Consider the following 17,007-nt stretch of genomic DNA (forward strand, 5'->3'; position numbering starts at 1 on the left):
GTGACATTTTTATGAGCTCCGAGTCACCGAGAAAACTTGGTCAGATGTTAGCAGCTTACTTCCCTGAGGAGGATGGAAGCGTTACATACGTAAGGTTCAAAAAACAACGAACCTGGAATTGCGTACCAAATTCGCAATTACATGACCATGGAAGAGTACGAAAGGTTTCTACAAGAGAAACCAGCTCTAAACAACTCAGAAAAGAAAGAATAAAAAGTTTAACTCGTAATTGTTTATTTTTTTACTTGTATGGGCAAGCTGCAAGAATGAAGTCGACTATCTCGGTCTTTGTCTTGACGAGCTGGACTGCTCTTGCGAGTACGTCTGTTTTGCGGTCTCCAGCTGGTGTCTGACCTTCGTAATTGCGCATGTTCTTGAGAGCTCCAACTGTAAATGGTTGTAGGATGAAGAGTCTCTCAGACTGCTTGAGGTAGTCTTCACGGTCACGAACCGAATCTGTGGTACGAGTCGAATCGGTCGATTTGAGGGAAGAGACTGAAAGCCTGTCTTCTTCCATTGGAGCTGTAGCATACTCTTTGCGTAAGCGGTTCAGACCTTCCTCGAACTCTTGGTCTCTCTTGGATTGAGATTGGAATTGTGGGGCAGGGTTTTGCATAAACATCCAAGGGTTGGGGAAGTAAGGCATAGGCTGAGGAGGAGGGTAGTTCGGGAAGCCTTGTGGTAGGTAGTAACCTTGAGGTGGAAATTGGTAGTAATTTGGTGGAGGGACTTGCTGGAACTGAGGTTGCTGAGGTGCAGGGGCTGGTGCTTTAGGTTCCTCTGGTTTGGGAATGGGCTCGGTTGGTGGGACGTCGGACATCTGTTTGTGGCTTAACCGTCGAAGGAAAAAACCTTTCCTGTCGGAAGGAAAAACCTTTCCTGTCGGAAGGAAAAACCTTTCCTGTCGGAAGGAAAAACTTTTTCTGAAGTTCGACCAAAAGTTCTCAATTTTCGAAAATTTGAATGGTTTACGGACGGACAACTGGAAGAGTCCTTCCTGTCGTCGGGAAAATTTTTTCCAGTTGTCGGGAAAATATTTTCCTGTCGGATGGAAGGACTCGGAATACCAGAAGGATTTGACGAGGCAATTTACCTTATAGAGATAAATGAAGTTGTTAAGCAGTACTTGCGCAGGGTAATGAAGCCCAAGGTCAAGTTCACCACTATTTCTGGAAGGTCTACACTTCAGCTCGAGACTTCGACTGGAATTCCAATTCAAATACCAGACGGGACAGCCTACGATGGCATAAAGGACGCCAAAAGAGAAGCTCTTGTTAAGTTCCTAAACAAACGTCCTTGGATAAAAATACCAAACAAGGAGAACCCCCTACCCCATATGAAATTGGCAATTCAGTCTCTCCTTCACTTCTCGGGTCAGCCGTTCTACATAACCTGTGAAGGCGACATCCAACCAGTTCAGTCAACCTTAACGTTTTGAGTAAAAACATTTTTTTTCATTTTTTGAATGAAGCAAGTTAAATTCGTCCCACACCAATCTCAATGGACCGATGAAGAGTTTCAAGCCATGGTTGAAGGCGTTGAGAACGACATAGACGGCGAACTTGAAGGAGCTCAAACCACAATTGCAACCAAAATTGCAGAAGTCAAGGAACAAATAGCTCCACTTAAAGCTACCAAAGCTACTCTTGACCTCATGGATACTTACCGTTTAGAAGTAAAGAGTGGAATAAGACAATTAAAATTAAAACTTCTAAACTACGAAGCTATACTCCAAAAGTTAGCAGAAATGAGAAGACTTTACCAGAGCTACTTACATGTAAGGGACTTACCTTCAAGCAGTCCGACCAAAGATGAATTTTCTGACATTGTCCCAATTTTGTCCGAAAGTCAGCTCAGATGTTTTGAACTGCTCCCAACATATCCGGAATATGAACGTTTGCCTGAACTCTTCCGCAATCTCAAAAAACGTTTTTTGGTTCTCATGTTCGAAACTTTTATCGGAAGAGACAACAAACGTTCAGAAGAAGAACAAGATATTATTTTAAACTTGTTGTATGACTTAACCGTCATAACAAGCTTTTTGAAGTAAAACCGTCATTCTCAAACCACTTCATTTTTTCGATGTCCGAACAAGCACCGAAGCCGAACACAATGGCAGATGTCCTTTCAATGTTGCCAGACAAGCGCCCAGTTCAAATTCAAATTTTGAATTTGAAAGCTCATCTGACAAACACCGTTAAGACTCTCCAAAGTAGTCTTATGGAAGAGATGACCAAGCTCAAAGCCGATGTCCTCATGAACCAAGCTTCCAATGAGAAATGCCTGAATGATTTGACGGAAACCTTGCGCATTTACGCGAGAGAGAACCGAGACCTTGCCAGACTCATCTACCGTTTCTTCGAAGAGATAGACGCCATCTGGAAGGTACTCGGAAAGGACAGAACCTCCAACACCGTAATTCGTGAGTACCAAATTGAAGAAGGAATTTTCGAGGAAGAAGAGAAACACGAAGAAGAAGAGAAACACGAAGAAGAAGAGGAAGAAGAGAAACACAAAGAAGAGGAAGTTTGGGCAACCCTTGTTGCCGATGACACTTACGAAATTTCCCAACCCTACCCATATCAAATCCGCAACAAGGAGACAGGCAAGGTTCTTACCCCAGTCCTCAACAACTTGGGACACTTGAACCTTAACCTTCGGAATCGCGGTTCAATCTCCATGGGCAAGCTTGTCGCAATTCAATGGGTTCCAAATCCAGACAAGAAGACGAGGGTCAGACACATTGACGGTGACAAGCTCAACAACCGTAAGGAGAACCTCGAGTGGTTCTAAGAGTAAAAAAATTTTATTTTAGGGGGAAACCCCGAGTAAATTTAGGTGTTTAGTTCATTAAGTGGGTTAAATTAAGGGTAATTTGGACAAGTAGTTCCTGACCCCTGAATTGGACTCTTTCGTCATCCCAGTTGCCTAGGAGGTCGTCCCAGAGGAGTTGGTAGAATTGCCAATCCAAGGACGATTTGTCCTCCCAGGCATTGAGGATGTACTGCTCGTAGAGTTTCATGACCTCTGCCTTGCACCAGACACCCTCTCCCTTGGAACGTAAGGCTTCTTCGAAGTGCTCGAATGCGATTGGCTGCGGGACCATCTGAAATGACACTTTTTGTCCGTTTGGTCAATGTTCGTGTCTCGTGTCATAGTCGACGAAAATACAAACAAACAGGTTATATATGAGTTTGAGACCAAGAATGGTGTAACTCGACCTGTCCGATTCAAATTCGAATAAAAATTTTTTACTTCATGCAATGTTTTATTTCTGTGCCGTCTTCAAGTATACCCCAGTACTTACGCTTGGAGAGAACATGAACTTCGGAAAATACCTTGTCTAGCTTAAAACAGCCCATCTTTTCACCGACCATGCCCATTTCAATGAGTTTGTTGTACCCTTCTTCGTTCGTCATGAGTGCGTCAATGTTCTCATAGTAAACCACAACTTTCGATTTGACTTCGGAGAAGAATTTGTTGTAGTTGTCAAGGACTGCTTTTGCGAACTGAGGGTAAGACCAATGTTCGACAATAGGTTTTAATGTGGTTACTAAGCCACTTTGACCTTGAGTGAATTCGTACTTCAAAACAAAAGGAGAAAACCTTTCAACAAAGTTGTCGACCTTCTCATAATGTTTACTCTTCATCTCTTGAGGTTTCTTAATGGAATATCCCATGTCGAATTCATAAGCAATTTGAGTGTCATTGCAAGTTTGGGGTTTGAAGCTTTCCTAATATCATACAGTTGTTGTATGACTTTTCCAACTGTATAGTTCCTTCCCGAGAACTCACCATCTTCGTTTGGAATTCCAGTCGGAATATATTGGACAAACCTCATGTATGCAGCGTTAAGGTCGACATAGTATATCTTTTCATCTGAGTCGAACTTGTCGCAACCAATTGGTCCAGTTTGTGGAATTCAAGTGAGTCTCTTATCTTCTGAGAAACTTCTCCTGTTATCTATAAACATCGTCGAAGCAAACCTGTTTCATATAAAACCTTCTGACCTAACTCAGATGCTCTCCAATACAATTTGACGTCAATTGGATGTCTCAATGGAGTTTGTTTATAGCATCTTGAAGTTCTTGCAACCTCATTGGAAGTTCTTCTGGTTCAGGTTGGTATCCGAACAATCCAACTCCTTTTGGAATTGTTGTACTTCTTTTGTACTAGAACTTTGTCTGGAACAACTTTTGGTCTTGCTAACAATGAAAAGTTTGTTTCGTCTTTTGGTACAAAAGTTTCTGTCAGCTTGTCATCTGGAATTGGTTCCAACAAACCTTTCTCGAAAAGAATGTTTACAGCTCTGACAATGTTGCACTTGCCTTTTCCGAACAATGGGTTTGTAAGACTTTCGTTCACATGAAGTGGTTGTGGACAATTGCAATCTTCAACCATGGTAAGTCTTTGTCACAACATAGTCGTCATGTGAAGAACCTTTAGCTGTAGGTATGTTGACTCGGATATTGACATTTGCCAACGGTGCAATTTTTGCCAATTGACTCTGAGAATGTACTTGTCTTCACACATGACTCAAGATACTTCATCTTCTCTTCTGAAACAAGACCAGAGTTCCTGAGACATGTAAGAATACAAGGTTCATTGACAATTGTTTCAATTGAATTGTAAATTCCATACCTTGTCAAGTCAATGTCAGACTTATTTATGAACGGGAAGTATCCAGCATGTTGTCTGACTGCTTGAGGGTTAGGTTGGTACCATTCGAACTTGACACTTGCAATTCCTTCAATTGCATTCAAAATGTCTGAGTCGGAGTCAACCATTTGTTCTCTCTTTGTAGTCTTGAAAGCGTCAAGAAGCATTGCAGCTGTTGTGACATTGCCATGCGCATAGTATATATGACCGTCCAAATCTGTTATGGTCAATCTGAGATTGTATCCTTTCTTATTTCCGTCTTGTATGGCAGCAAGTACTCCCATGAAGCCTTCTTTGTTCTTTCCTTCGTCAAAGTTTACTGTAAAGGTTCGACCAGATGTAATTTGACTTCTAACTTCACGATACTTTTCATATGCATATCTTGTTCTTTCCATGGGAGCATGTGCGTCTTCACCTTTTCCTTTTTTCCTTCTCAAAGGATGCAATTGTTCGTCATGTTTCCAGTAGAATCTGGCAAAGCCGTCGTGTCCTTCAACTTGAGGTTCACTAACATCGAAAGGCATGTCCATAAGACGTTCTTCTTCTAACCTCTCTAGTCTGTTTGGATAATTTGCACGTGCTGTTTCCAAATCCATTTCGTAGCGAAGACCAGACAATTTGTCATAGACTTTTATGGGTCTTCCCTTCCTATATTTAAACTTCTTTGAAACTCTCCAACCATATCTTTCTAACTCTGCTTTTATTCTAGCAGACCTTCTATCCATTCTATACGGGGGCATTTTTATAAAAATAAAAAAATGTTTTTTCTTTACTTTACATAACCGCCTGCTGCCATAAGTCTTTGACGCCAACCCATACCAGCTAATGAAGGTTGACTTGGTTTAGTTTGGAAACTAAACTTTGGTTTTGGTTTATCTTCAGTTTTTGGTTTCTCTTCTTCTATCGGTTTTTCGTCACTTTTCGGTTCCTCTGACTTTACCTCACCTGCAGGAACAGTTGTGTCGTCAACATCTTCATAAATATCATATGCCATTTGTTTTTGTTTTCCTTTCAACTTTTTGTGTTTGTTGTAAAGTTTAGAATATTTCGACTCTAAGTCAATGAGATGTTCTATAATGAACTGTTGGTCAGTGAAGTAAACTTTTCCATCTGTTGTCTCGAAAGCTCCTTCAGACTTCAATATTTTATTTGTGAGAGTCTGTTTCTTTTTTGAGATACTTGCCGTTCCATTTCTATGAAAAGTGACTTTGTAGTTAGGGTTTGTATTTCCAGACCTGGCACTTTCTATTATTGAATTTTTCTCTTCATCTGTAAGTTCTTTGACAGGTTTTGACAATGGTTCTGAACTTTTTGTTTGTGGTGTCAAATCTACCGTTTCAACTTCTTCGGTCATTTCATCTCAGTAAAAAATTTTAGTTTGGTTTGTTTTCAACTGGTTGTTTAGGTTTTTTAAGTCGGTCTAAAACTTCCTGAGGTATAGGAAGAACTTGACAAACACGTGGTTGTGTAACTACTGGAAGTCGACAAATCCATCTTGAACCCATTTGTCTCAATGCTGTATTGTTCATTTCATCTCAGTAAAAAAATTTACATTCCCCACGTTTGAGGCGGTTGCGGTTGGTTGTTGTTTACCCACTGTTGTGCATGGTTATATCCTCTGTTAAAGAATCTTTCACCTTGGTCCATGTAGTGCCCTGCTTGGTTATAGTAGTCATTTGCTTTGTTATAGTAGTTTCCTGCTTGTCTTCCTACATTGTCCATCCATCCTTGAACTTTTCCTCTTGTTTCAGGATTTGGAATAAGATTTGCTGCATCTCGTGCTACATCCCAACCTTTCTGTACAGTTTGTATAATAGGTTGTGCTTTCTCTTTAAGTATACCTAATGTACTCAAAATCTTCCTTCCAACTCCAAATACACCTCTGGCTATTGTTCCCACTGCGGGTAAAAATCTGGATGCAACTCCTGCTAATGCGCCAAATAAACCCATTTCTTATAGGGTAAAAAATGACGAATCCAAACAAGGACCCCTATGTTTCTAAAGCGACAAAGAAAGCACTCATGGTAAAAATCTTTAGTTCAACACCAAATGCTTGGTTTATGGATATCTTGGAAAACATTCCGAGGTATAGAGAAGATGGACCACCATACTGGCTAATATTTGTTGGTCAAAACACAAGATACTGTGAAGCCATACCATTATGGTCCAAAAATATTTTAGATGTGAAAACTGCTTTGACAATATTCGTTGACAAATACCATCCAACAAAACTGACATCTGACTGTGAAAGTTCTTTCAAATCAGACGATATTAAAAACTATCTGCGTTCAAAAAATGTAAACCAATATTTCATTGTCGACCAAAACCATTCTGCTCTTGGTGTCATTGACAGTTGTATAAAAATCTTAAGAGACTTAAACCAACCACAAGGTGGTGAGGTAGATGAAATGTCATATGACGACAAATATAGACACTTCTCCATGGCAAAGATGAGACAAGTTTTAAATATTTACAATAGCCGTAAACAAAAAGGTTTGGGAAACCACTCCCCCGAAGAAATGAAAAACAACCCTGACTTAGAGAAAGACTATATATTTAATAGTTTAGTCAAAAGAGACAAACAAGAAAGAATGCCAGGCTTCAAACTTCAGAAAGGTGACAAAGTAAAAATAGAAATACCTAAACGCGACCCATATGAAAATACTATTGACTATGACAACAATGGGAACTCGACAGGTACTCACCTTCGTGTTCGTAAAAATAGAAGAAAGTATACAAGAGAATATTATGAAGTTTTAGGCAAACATGGCAAAATGTACAGACTGCAAGCAGAAGATAAAACTACTATTGTCAGACCTCGTTTCAAACTTGTCAAAGTTCAAGGTGGTATACTTTCAAAGACAGTTCCTAACAAATATAAGACAACTCCTGACGAATATGCTAAAGAAGTTGAAAATGACGACTAAGCATTTCTATACCATGCGTAAACTGTCATGTAAGGTGGCATGTAGTCTTTACTTTGTCCCGTTGTTTGCGTATACCCTGAAACGCGATGTGTATGGTTTCCTCCTCCCTCAGTGTTACTCCAGTAACAATTTATAGCAAACTTAACGTTGTCTTTAACATCATATCCTTTACCTTTTGTCATTCCTGACCAATCCCAATATCTATGCTTATGCCAACCTGCTTGAGATGTACTTAAATCTATGTAGTGACTGTGTGCAGGTAAATTTTCACCTGAAATCGTTTTACTTCCACCTGTTTCCTTTGAAGAGTTTGCACAATACAAAAACCTGTCGACTATTTGAGTCCAAGTTCCAAAACCAAGTACTACTTCTGGTCTGGTAGAGTTCATTGACGTATAAATAGAACCTATAGGATATACTGTTTGAAGTATTTCTGTCTTTAATGTTTGAAGCTCTGTTTTGTCTGCTTTTTTATATAACTTTTCTTCAAGTTCATTTACGTCAGAGATGCTATGTCTATGATATTTTTGTGGGTATGTTCCTTCTGTCCATGCGAAAATACGTTCTTTTGTTGCATCTACATATCCTTTTATCCATGTCGAGTCTGCTTTTGTATTCCTTAACTCTGTAACACCTTTCTCAAGCTCTTTCAACTGTTGTCCATCTTCCATTAAACCTCTGGTATGACTTGAAACCGTTTGTGCCAACATATCTACAGTTTCTTTGTCGGCTTTAAGGTCTAAACACCCTGAAACCCATCCTGTATCAGCTTTCGTTTTTAAAATCTTCGATGTCCGTTCATTATACCATTCAACCCTTTCTTTAATTTCATTGTCTTTTTCATCCACATATTCCTTATCTGCCTTCTTCACTAACGCACTAGCCACGCATGCTAACTCATCGTTAACATATGTTTTGTCAGCTTTCTTTTCAACATCCTCTTTTGTTGCATATGTTGCATCTGCTCTGTCATGTTCTTCTTGAACTTTTTCAATGACATACTCTTTGTCAGCTTTGTTGTCAACATCTGCTTTCAAAAGAAGTTCATCTATAGGTTTCTCGTTTAAAGTTCCTTTTGTTGGATTTATACAAACAGTATGGTTCTTACTGTCTTGAAACAGAAACTCGTCTGTCATTGGGTTTAATGTCAGTTTTAAGTTTCCTTCTTTCAATGACTCAGATATCTTAGAATAGTTTGAAAAGTTTGTTGTGTTCTTATTTAGAGCTTGCAAAATGAGTTGTCGGTTGTGTTGTATTTCTCTCATAGACGCTGTTTCTTTCGACATTTTTATTCTAGATAAAATATGCTTTCAATAGAAAAAGAAAATTCAAGAGTTGCTACAACTAAACCATTAGATGAACTTTTTACTAATGTCGGTCAAAAGTTTGAGACAGAGACCGTAAAGCATGAAGGCTATCGTTTTGACTACCCTTAAGATGGTTAAGAGACCCATCCGTCACAAAAGCTGTTGGCTTTCGTAGAATGAAGTTCATTTCAGAAGCCATACATGGTTTCCCATTTACGGTCGCTTTTGAAATTCGATACTATAACAAAGAGAAACGTACGTATGAGAAATTTGAACAGGGAAAACTTTTACAAGTTAGTTTGCTTGTAAACTTAGAAACAACTCTTCAAGCTTTTCAAGAAAAAATAAACGATATCTATCTCGAATATGCAAAACAGTACAACATTGACGAAGGAGAGTACCATCTCGATATTATATATGACAGGAAAAATGCAACTGTTAAAATCAATAAAATAGAAGACCTTGGAGAAAACGTTTATATTTCTACAAAATATAACAACTTGGCATGGCATAGATTTTTGAGGATGTTAAATCAGCCTGCATGGTATCCAGTACACCCGGACTATTATGAAGTCTCAAACCCTAATGGAACATATGAAAATGTTTTCGACTCAGATGCTATTATTGTTCATGCTTCATTTTCTGGCGCCCAAAACTCTTTCTTATGCTTGGCAAATGACTTTTACGAAAAACCTACAAAGTTATACGAACCACCAAGTGGAAGTATTTCAGACTTTCAAGTATGGTTTACTACAGATGGAAGAAAAAGAATAATTCCATTATACCATGCGTTTTACTTAGAACTTAGTTTCATATACAACTACTATCGAACGGTAAAAATATAATTTTTTAATACGGTTGAGGTGTTGGATTTGGTTGCCAACTAGACTGTGGTGCAGGTTCAGGCTGTTGTATAACAGGAGCTTGTTCTTCTGGTTCAGGGTCTTTAGGTATAATACCAACAAACTGACCTACTCTTTTACCAATATTTTTGACACCGTTCCATACTCCTCTTCCGACAGATTTTATTCCATTCCATATACCTCTTCCAACATTTCGAAAGAAGTTTCCTATCTTACTGAAGAAACCCATTTTACTATATGTAAAAATCTAATGTCCACCTAGTCTCTTACGTTTCCTGTTGAGTTCCATAGCATTCTTTAACTGGAACTCATACATTCTGTTTCTCCTCTGGTAGAAAACATATTCTGGGTCAACTCCTGTGTTCGCGTCATCTGCATAAAGTTGTTTATATCCCACTTCAGGGTTTGTATAAAACTCTTTCCATCTCATATTTGCATACCATGGTGGCAAACCTAACGCAGCGTCATTTGACATGGCAGTTTGCATTTGTACATCTGTTGGCACTTGACCATAGTTTGCCATTGCAGTTTGTATTCTAACTTCATTTGGAATATTCTCTGGGTTTGGTTGTCCAGGTTGCTGTGCATTCGCTAAGTTCTGTGCGTCCATTTAATATTAGATAAAAATATCTCTTACGAGTACATATGCTGAACATTTGCAGGCATTGGTTCATCTTCATATTCTCTGTACTTTTCTGCCACGTCAAATAAATAAATGACACAATGGAAAAAACCTAAAACTAACAATCCGATTTCAAACCACATTTACTTACTAATAAAATTTCTTTATTGTGACACTTTCTCCGGTTTATAGGACCTCTCTCATATTCTATCTTGTCATATATAAACTCATAGTCATGTATGTCCTCTAACCATCTCATAACGGTTTCCAAACCACTTTTATCGGATGTAAAGTAAAAGCATGGATGGTTATGTATAACGTCTAAAGTTTCTAAAGAGTCTCTCAAAGTCCAGTCTACTTGGTATTGAAAATCCCATGTGTTATAGAACGGCGGGTCCACTATAAAGAAAACATTTTCCTTGTCTTTATATTTTTCATACAACTCTGTCCAATGACATCTCACAAACTCTATACCCTCAATATATTTTTCTATGTCCTCTTTGAAAACATTTGTATAGTTAAGATATAAAACTTTTGACATAAGTGTTTCAATGTCATGAACTCTTATAGAACCACTATATAATAGTCTAGCAGATATACTATCCCAGTCTATATATTCTGCTTTTTTCAAAACCTCTCTCACAATATTTTTCTTATCTAATGGTATACGTTCCATCTTACCTATAGGTATCTTTTCTTTTAACTCTTTCAATATATTGTTTGTGTCTGGTATATGTTTGAGACGGTCCATATAGTTGTCGAAGTCATTGCATATAATCTTTGAGTCTGGGAATATTGTATGACATAAATGGGATATATAGAAACTTCCACCGAACAAATCTACAAATGTTAGACCATTCGGTAGTTTCTTAAGTTCTCTCAATATAATATCTTTACATCTACTCTTATTTCCAAAGAACGGTAACAGTGGTTTTGTAAAATTCATTTATATATAATAATAAAAATTTTTTACCCGAAAAGTGACAGAAAAGTGACAAAGCATGAAAACATATATAATTTGTGAAAAGCGACACATTATATATGTTTTCGACCCAGAAGAAGGCTTCTTCCCAGAAGCAATGGAGGAAGAAGAAGAAGAGGAGGAAATACAAGACTCTATCCAAGAAGAGTCCTCCGAATTCACACCAGAAGACTAACAATTTTCCGAATAAAAACTTCATTTATACTAAACATCTTCGGGGCTAGAGGGCGCAACGCGCCTGGAAGCCCCACTACCTTTTTTTTTTTTTTTTTTTTTTTTTTTTTTTTTAAGCAATCTAATGCTACAAAAATATTACTAACTTTATATTGATCTACGTGAGTGCTCTCATTTTAACAATCTTTGGAGAAATGCGAGGAAAGTGATATAAAATTCCATATTATGACACTATTGAATTTGATAATTGATTTATGAAAGAACTATATACAAATAAAATAGATTTTTCTAAATTATTCTTCAGGAATCTTTTCCGTAAACTCCTCTCTCCTCGAATATTAAGAAATCATTTGTATGAGGCAATCGAAATATTTATCATTATTCCATGGAATTCTATTTCTTTTCATATTTATCATTGCTTTATGAAAATCTCTTTCTTTAAAAATTTATACAGTCCTCTATCATTGTTTTATGGAGTTCTTGTTCCTTTTATATTTGCCATTGCTTTATCAAATCTTCTTCTTATTCATATTTACAATTGTTTTTAAGAATTCTTTTTCTTTTAAAATCATTATTTTATGAAATTCACTCAATATTGCAATCAAAGAAAAATCAATCGAAATTGTCAAATTCTTGTTTATGCATGGTGCTAGGAGTATCTGATTATTTTTTTTACAATAGTATGATTCTATATTGAAAGAGGATATAGCTACCTTCGCATCATTTATGAATAAACATTATTAATCATAAACTCGTGTTTTGTATCAATAGCATTGAACAAATATCAATATTCTACAATTTTTATTTATTGTGAAATCATAATTAGAAACGGACATAGATAATTCAACTGAAATCGATTGATCATGTTACCAACACGGCAAGATCGATGTGAATAGATATAAATCATATCACTTATATTCAAATTGGAATTCTTAAAAGCATACTTTGAAATACTGATTTTTTCTTGCCTGTATTCTCGAAAAACTGTGATTAACTCTAGTGACTTGCATTCAGATAAAAAATTTCTATCAGCAAATACAACGGATTGTGGGATAATAACATTCTTTAAATATTTTGCGTTGTATATAGATGCAAATCCTATGTTTATAACTCCATGTGGAATAATGTAAGATGAACCATTTTTGGATGCTGGATAATAAATTAAATTTTGCATATCTTTGCTATATAGAATTCCGTCAATTGAGCAAAAATATGCATTATCTTTATCGACGTCTATGTGTTCTAAACTCGGAGTGTTATCAAATGGATTTCCATATTCTAATTTTTTTAAATTCTTAGGTAGTTTTAGATAAAAAACTTTGGTTCCCATTAGAAAAGCATCCCCAATAGTTGTAAGAGTGTCAGGAAGTGTAATATCAACTAAATTAGTAAATTTTTGAAAACAGCGAAGAGGAATTATTTCAAATCCATCTGATATTGATACGTTGGTGTATTCAGATGGATTTATACCAGATGGTATTGAAACCGTGGCATTATCGTTATATAAAATTGTAAGACTCATCGAGTTAGCTCATAATCGAATCGATTGCACCCTTCTCTAATGACAAACCAAAAGTTTGCATACATATTAAGTTTGAGATTAATAATGGTATGAATTTGTAAAGTTAAACTCAGACAACAAAAAGATTTTTGAAAATTATCTGGTATATTTGAATTTTCTTTGTAGAAATATTTAATGTTTCCTTCCAATATAATTAATTTTATATCAAAATCCTTTCAAAATGGAAAGACAAAATCGAACTTTACAAAACGATTATTTCTCGAACAATCCGGCCTTTTTTGTTGATATAATGCCAAAGGAACTTGCACCAGCCAAGCTTGAAACAACAATCCACCTCCAGAAGGCTGTTCACAACACAACACGCAGATTCCGTGCTGAGAGAGCCATCAAGGTCATCACAGCTGCTGCTAAGAAGATGATGCACACAGAAGTCGTCAAGATCGACCCAGAACTTAACTCTCGTATCTGGATCCACGGCAAGAACTGCCCACCAGCCCGCGTTCGCGTTGTTTTCGAGCGTAAGGCTGATGAAGAAGATGCTGAGAAGATGGTCACAATCGCTTCTTACAAGAATGTTGCTTCCTTCAATGGCCTTCAGACACAGAAGGTTGTTGATCAGTAAACAACATTTTTTTATATACTAAAATAGGATGATTTTAAATCAATTGCTTTTGCATCTATAAAAATTGAAAATTCTGACTACAGACAAAATAAGAAATAGAAAAATGATTATGTAATATCATACAAAAGAAAATCCATGGCTTTATTTTAACATATTTTCATCTATTTCGAAGCGTTCATATATGGAATGAACAGATGTACCATCTACTGCTGCTAATTTCTCCACTAGCTTAACTCCTTCGTCTCTAGTCTCATTTAACTTATGGAGGCGTTCAATATGCATTTGTGTCTCTTTTTCTGTAGGTAAGTCGATATTTCTTTGCTTTAGAGCATCGGATTCAGCAGCGATTGTGTTAATTTTGTTTCTAAGTTCAATAACTTTTTTGGTATCTGATTCTCTTTGTTTTGAAGATGCTGGTGAAAAGCATTTCCTTGATTGAGCTGATCTCTTGCGTAATGCAGGAGGAATACTCCAATAAACACCAGGAAGACCATTAATTTCTGCAATTTCGCCAGATCGAACGAGTGCATCAATTCTATTTTCGTCGAAGAGAGAGCCGCTGTACTCCTTAATTTCTGCAAGTGACAAAGGAGCACGAGCAGTTTCAAGAACTGTTAATGGATCCATTTTTTCCTAAAATTTTTGTCACTTTTGAACTTCACTAGGGAAGTAATTTTGTAAACTCTGTGGTATTTTTTCTAGTCTCTTGATTTATAATGTAATTTGATCAATTAATTTTTTCCAAAATAATTTTGACATTCAAAATATATCATGAAAGTGCTAGAATCTTTAATATGTTTTTTTAAAATTGCATTTTTTTTGAAATTTTCCGTTGAAATTTTGCCTTTTTCTCAAGAAAAAATAGATTTTACGAATTTCTAAATGTGTGGTGATAAACTATTTTATGAATTAATTGTATTATTGTTGAAAATTTTTCAAATCACGTTATTTTGTGGAATGATCAAAATATTTGATAGCATTAAACTCTGTAATTCTTTGTTAAATCATTAATCATGATCGCAATAATCGTTTGTATATAAGTAATTCATAATTAAATGTAGTTTTTACTGATTATCAAATAGAATTCCCATGAAATATAAAGAATACATTGATTTTATTAGCACAAGATAGAATAACAAGTAAAAACAATTCATTTGTAACGTAAAAAGATGTTTCAAATATCATAATTTATTTATTTTTCTCGTTAACAATAAAATAAAAAATATCATTAAATCTTAAACAGGAATTTCATCATCAAGATCTGCCTTAAGCTGATCATAGCCTGCACGACGGTTAGATTGAATGAATTTAAATACAAGCATTCCAATCAAAAGGAAACCGCATAAAACAAAGTTTGTAATGTAAATCACTTGGTTTCTTCCTCCCAATATTGATGGTTTGACTAATGATATATAACGTTCTCCCTTGAATTTATCTTTCGGATAGTTACAAGTGACCGTTACGTTTAGATCACCTGCTGGTATTTTTTCTTCGGTATGAGCGAATAATTTCTTGAACGTAGGGTTATTTGCAGATCTCATCCAAACCATGAAATGTTCATTTCTGATTTCACCGGGGAAGTATTGAAATTGTAATCCGCTGAGCATCCATCTGGACTTTCCTTTATATTCAGGGCTCAATGTTTTGTATAACTTATCAATTTCGCCTTGCCATGCGATATTTGTTTCGCTGAAGTTATAAACGCTAGGAAGAGAATAGTAATCTGTGAAAAAGAGCTTAGGATACAATCCGCATGGTGCGAGCGGTGTGCCATTGATTTCTTCCATTGGGGCGCATTTACTCGTATTTTTTGGAGCACGACCATGAAATTGCTCACGATCTAGGGAGCTTTCGAATCTGAAGTGATTTTGGTAAAAGTTATGAAGTTCGTAGTAGAAAAATTTGTTTCCTTTTAATTCTTCTTTGATATTAAGGGTAACTGTAATTGTTTCTCCATCCTGGCATTTATCATCGTATCTAACCTTATATTCTTTATATGAAAAGCTGGTTGCTAGAAGGAAAATTGCAATTACAATGAAAAATACAAATAAAAGAAGGAATAATTTAAATGGCCTGTGGTCGAACATTGCATGACAACCTCTGATTTCTTGCTGACATATTGGATGGGTAAATTTACAAGAGTTAAGCTCGTTTTCTGACATAAAAAATTAAAATATGAAATGTGCTACTTTTTCAAACAGAAAAAAAAATTATGTCAATCAATGAACTCATTTTTTAGGTTTATTCATAAAAAGCATAGCATTTTTGTTCTAATCATTCTTCAATATCATTAATAAGGTTCAATAATTTCAGAATTGAGCAAAACAAAATTAGTTAAAACAGGAAAGATAATATAAGAAGATTTTAATCAACAGAATTTATGGTTTATTAACCTTTATTTTGAAAAACAAATCCGAATAAGCAAGATATAGGGGGTTTTCGTTTCGAAAATTAATTAAAAATGACAAACACATGACAAACATCATACTTGCAAAGATGTTGCCCATGGAAAATCGTAAATACCTTTAGTAGACTGAATTGTAAATTTTTTAGTGGTACAATATCATTTGCAAGACGGAATCTGCAAATGGAAAACATTCAAGAATAACATTGATGCGGAAAGTTTCTGCGTTAAAATTTCTATGAAAATATTGAAACTGTTTTTGTTGATATTTGATATATTAATAAATATGGATATAGACTTCTTTAACAGGTACATTTCTTGAAGAGTTTCAAGAAAAATATTGAGACAATTTAAAACTATTGTAATTAATTTAAGGTAAAAACATCAGGAACCTGGATTTCAGTTTCTTGGGCCATTGCATTATTTTCTAACTTTTCAATCATAAGCAAATTAGGAGATTTTATTGGGATAATCTTTGGTTTTGAAAAAAGCGTTAGGTTTGGCTGCTTGTCAAGGTATATTTCTGTGGGAAAAGGATTGAATCCATTAATTACTTTCTCACTGCCTGGTCCGAAGTCAGTTTGTTCAGTAGACATGTCCAGATTAATTTTTATTGATTTCGCCCTATATCGTCATGATCGGAACGATTATTTTTGAAATAAACCGAAAGACGATTATTTTTCCCGCAATAGGCAAACTTCCCTAGTTGAAACCAATATTGTTGCATGCTAAGTTCGGTCAATGATAGAAATTGAGTGGAAATTAATCGTCGAGGAAGTACGATTATGTAAAGTAAAAAAAATGTTGTGGGATTTTTAATATTATATATTATTTTATAATAAATTTTTTGAGTCATTTTAAGAAGCACATATAATTTTTTGAATTTAAAAATTAAAGTAGTGTCAAACGAATTTATCACTTAATT

At 35.8% G+C, this 17,007-nt stretch overlaps 14 protein-coding genes and 1 pseudogene across 15 annotated transcripts, besides 1 other annotated feature; 7 read left to right on the forward strand and 8 right to left on the reverse strand.

Moving 5' to 3' along the window:
* Positions 1-8,752: part of a mobile genetic element that runs on past the window's edge.
* On the reverse strand, positions 242-820 carry TVAGG3_1014170 (uncharacterized protein; the record flags this gene model as incomplete). Its single annotated transcript, XM_051254622.1, has 1 exon — positions 242-820. One exon carries the CDS (start codon positions 818-820, stop codon positions 242-244), a length of 579 nt encoding a protein of 192 aa, XP_051080196.1.
* Positions 1,049-1,438, forward strand: TVAGG3_1014180 (uncharacterized protein; the record flags this gene model as incomplete). Its single annotated transcript, XM_051254623.1, has 1 exon — positions 1,049-1,438. One exon carries the CDS (start codon positions 1,049-1,051, stop codon positions 1,436-1,438), a length of 390 nt encoding a protein of 129 aa, XP_051080197.1.
* TVAGG3_1014190 (uncharacterized protein) lies at positions 1,466-2,050 on the forward strand (the record flags this gene model as incomplete). The annotated part of the gene is made up of 1 exon (XM_051254624.1): positions 1,466-2,050. One exon carries the CDS (start codon positions 1,466-1,468, stop codon positions 2,048-2,050), a length of 585 nt encoding a protein of 194 aa, XP_051080198.1.
* Positions 2,083-2,793, forward strand: TVAGG3_1014200 (cytochrome B-C1 complex subunit 6, mitochondrial family; the record flags this gene model as incomplete). The annotated part of the gene is made up of 1 exon (XM_051254625.1): positions 2,083-2,793. One exon carries the CDS (start codon positions 2,083-2,085, stop codon positions 2,791-2,793), a length of 711 nt encoding a protein of 236 aa, XP_051080199.1.
* TVAGG3_1014210 (uncharacterized protein) lies at positions 2,843-3,106 on the reverse strand (the record flags this gene model as incomplete). The annotated part of the gene is made up of 1 exon (XM_051254626.1): positions 2,843-3,106. The coding sequence occupies one exon, from the start codon at positions 3,104-3,106 to the stop codon at positions 2,843-2,845; it is 264 nt and encodes an 87-aa protein (XP_051080200.1).
* On the reverse strand, positions 5,429-6,013 carry TVAGG3_1014220 (phage tail repeat-like family; the record flags this gene model as incomplete). Its single annotated transcript, XM_051254627.1, has 1 exon — positions 5,429-6,013. One exon carries the CDS (start codon positions 6,011-6,013, stop codon positions 5,429-5,431), a length of 585 nt encoding a protein of 194 aa, XP_051080201.1.
* On the reverse strand, positions 6,033-6,188 carry TVAGG3_1014230 (uncharacterized protein; the record flags this gene model as incomplete). Its single annotated transcript, XM_001318880.2, has 1 exon — positions 6,033-6,188. The coding sequence occupies one exon, from the start codon at positions 6,186-6,188 to the stop codon at positions 6,033-6,035; it is 156 nt and encodes a 51-aa protein (XP_001318915.2).
* On the reverse strand, positions 6,208-6,609 carry TVAGG3_1014240 (uncharacterized protein; the record flags this gene model as incomplete). Its single annotated transcript, XM_051254628.1, has 1 exon — positions 6,208-6,609. The coding sequence occupies one exon, from the start codon at positions 6,607-6,609 to the stop codon at positions 6,208-6,210; it is 402 nt and encodes a 133-aa protein (XP_051080202.1).
* Positions 6,681-7,586, forward strand: TVAGG3_1014250 (uncharacterized protein; the record flags this gene model as incomplete). The annotated part of the gene is made up of 1 exon (XM_051254629.1): positions 6,681-7,586. The coding sequence occupies one exon, from the start codon at positions 6,681-6,683 to the stop codon at positions 7,584-7,586; it is 906 nt and encodes a 301-aa protein (XP_051080203.1).
* Positions 8,753-8,890: 138 nt separating the features above from the next.
* TVAGG3_1014260 lies at positions 8,891-9,738 on the forward strand (annotated as a pseudogene). Its single transcript has one exon. A coding segment is annotated over exon 1 (848 nt).
* Positions 9,739-9,742: 4 nt separating this feature from the next.
* TVAGG3_1014270 (serine threonine-protein phosphatase family) lies at positions 9,743-9,985 on the reverse strand (the record flags this gene model as incomplete). The annotated part of the gene is made up of 1 exon (XM_051254630.1): positions 9,743-9,985. The coding sequence occupies one exon, from the start codon at positions 9,983-9,985 to the stop codon at positions 9,743-9,745; it is 243 nt and encodes an 80-aa protein (XP_051080204.1).
* Positions 9,986-10,003: 18 nt separating this feature from the next.
* TVAGG3_1014280 (uncharacterized protein) lies at positions 10,004-10,366 on the reverse strand (the record flags this gene model as incomplete). Its single annotated transcript, XM_051254631.1, has 1 exon — positions 10,004-10,366. One exon carries the CDS (start codon positions 10,364-10,366, stop codon positions 10,004-10,006), a length of 363 nt encoding a protein of 120 aa, XP_051080205.1.
* A 1,013-nt stretch (positions 10,367-11,379) lies between these two features.
* Positions 11,380-11,535, forward strand: TVAGG3_1014290 (uncharacterized protein; the record flags this gene model as incomplete). Its single annotated transcript, XM_001318876.1, has 1 exon — positions 11,380-11,535. One exon carries the CDS (start codon positions 11,380-11,382, stop codon positions 11,533-11,535), a length of 156 nt encoding a protein of 51 aa, XP_001318911.1.
* Positions 11,536-13,276: 1,741 nt separating this feature from the next.
* TVAGG3_1014300 (structural constituent of ribosome) lies at positions 13,277-14,429 on the forward strand (the record flags this gene model as incomplete). The annotated part of the gene is made up of 1 exon (XM_001318875.2): positions 13,277-13,678. One exon carries the CDS (start codon positions 13,277-13,279, stop codon positions 13,676-13,678), a length of 402 nt encoding a protein of 133 aa, XP_001318910.1.
* Positions 14,430-14,717: 288 nt separating this feature from the next.
* Positions 14,718-15,873, reverse strand: TVAGG3_1014310 (aminophospholipid transmembrane transporter protein; the record flags this gene model as incomplete). The annotated part of the gene is made up of 1 exon (XM_001318874.1): positions 14,914-15,840. One exon carries the CDS (start codon positions 15,838-15,840, stop codon positions 14,914-14,916), a length of 927 nt encoding a protein of 308 aa, XP_001318909.1.
* Positions 15,874-17,007: the final 1,134 nt, after the last annotated feature.

This window comes from Trichomonas vaginalis, chromosome I (assembly GCF_026262505.1).
Source record: "Trichomonas vaginalis G3 chromosome I, whole genome shotgun sequence".
Classification (NCBI taxonomy): domain Eukaryota; phylum Parabasalia; order Trichomonadida; family Trichomonadidae; genus Trichomonas; species Trichomonas vaginalis.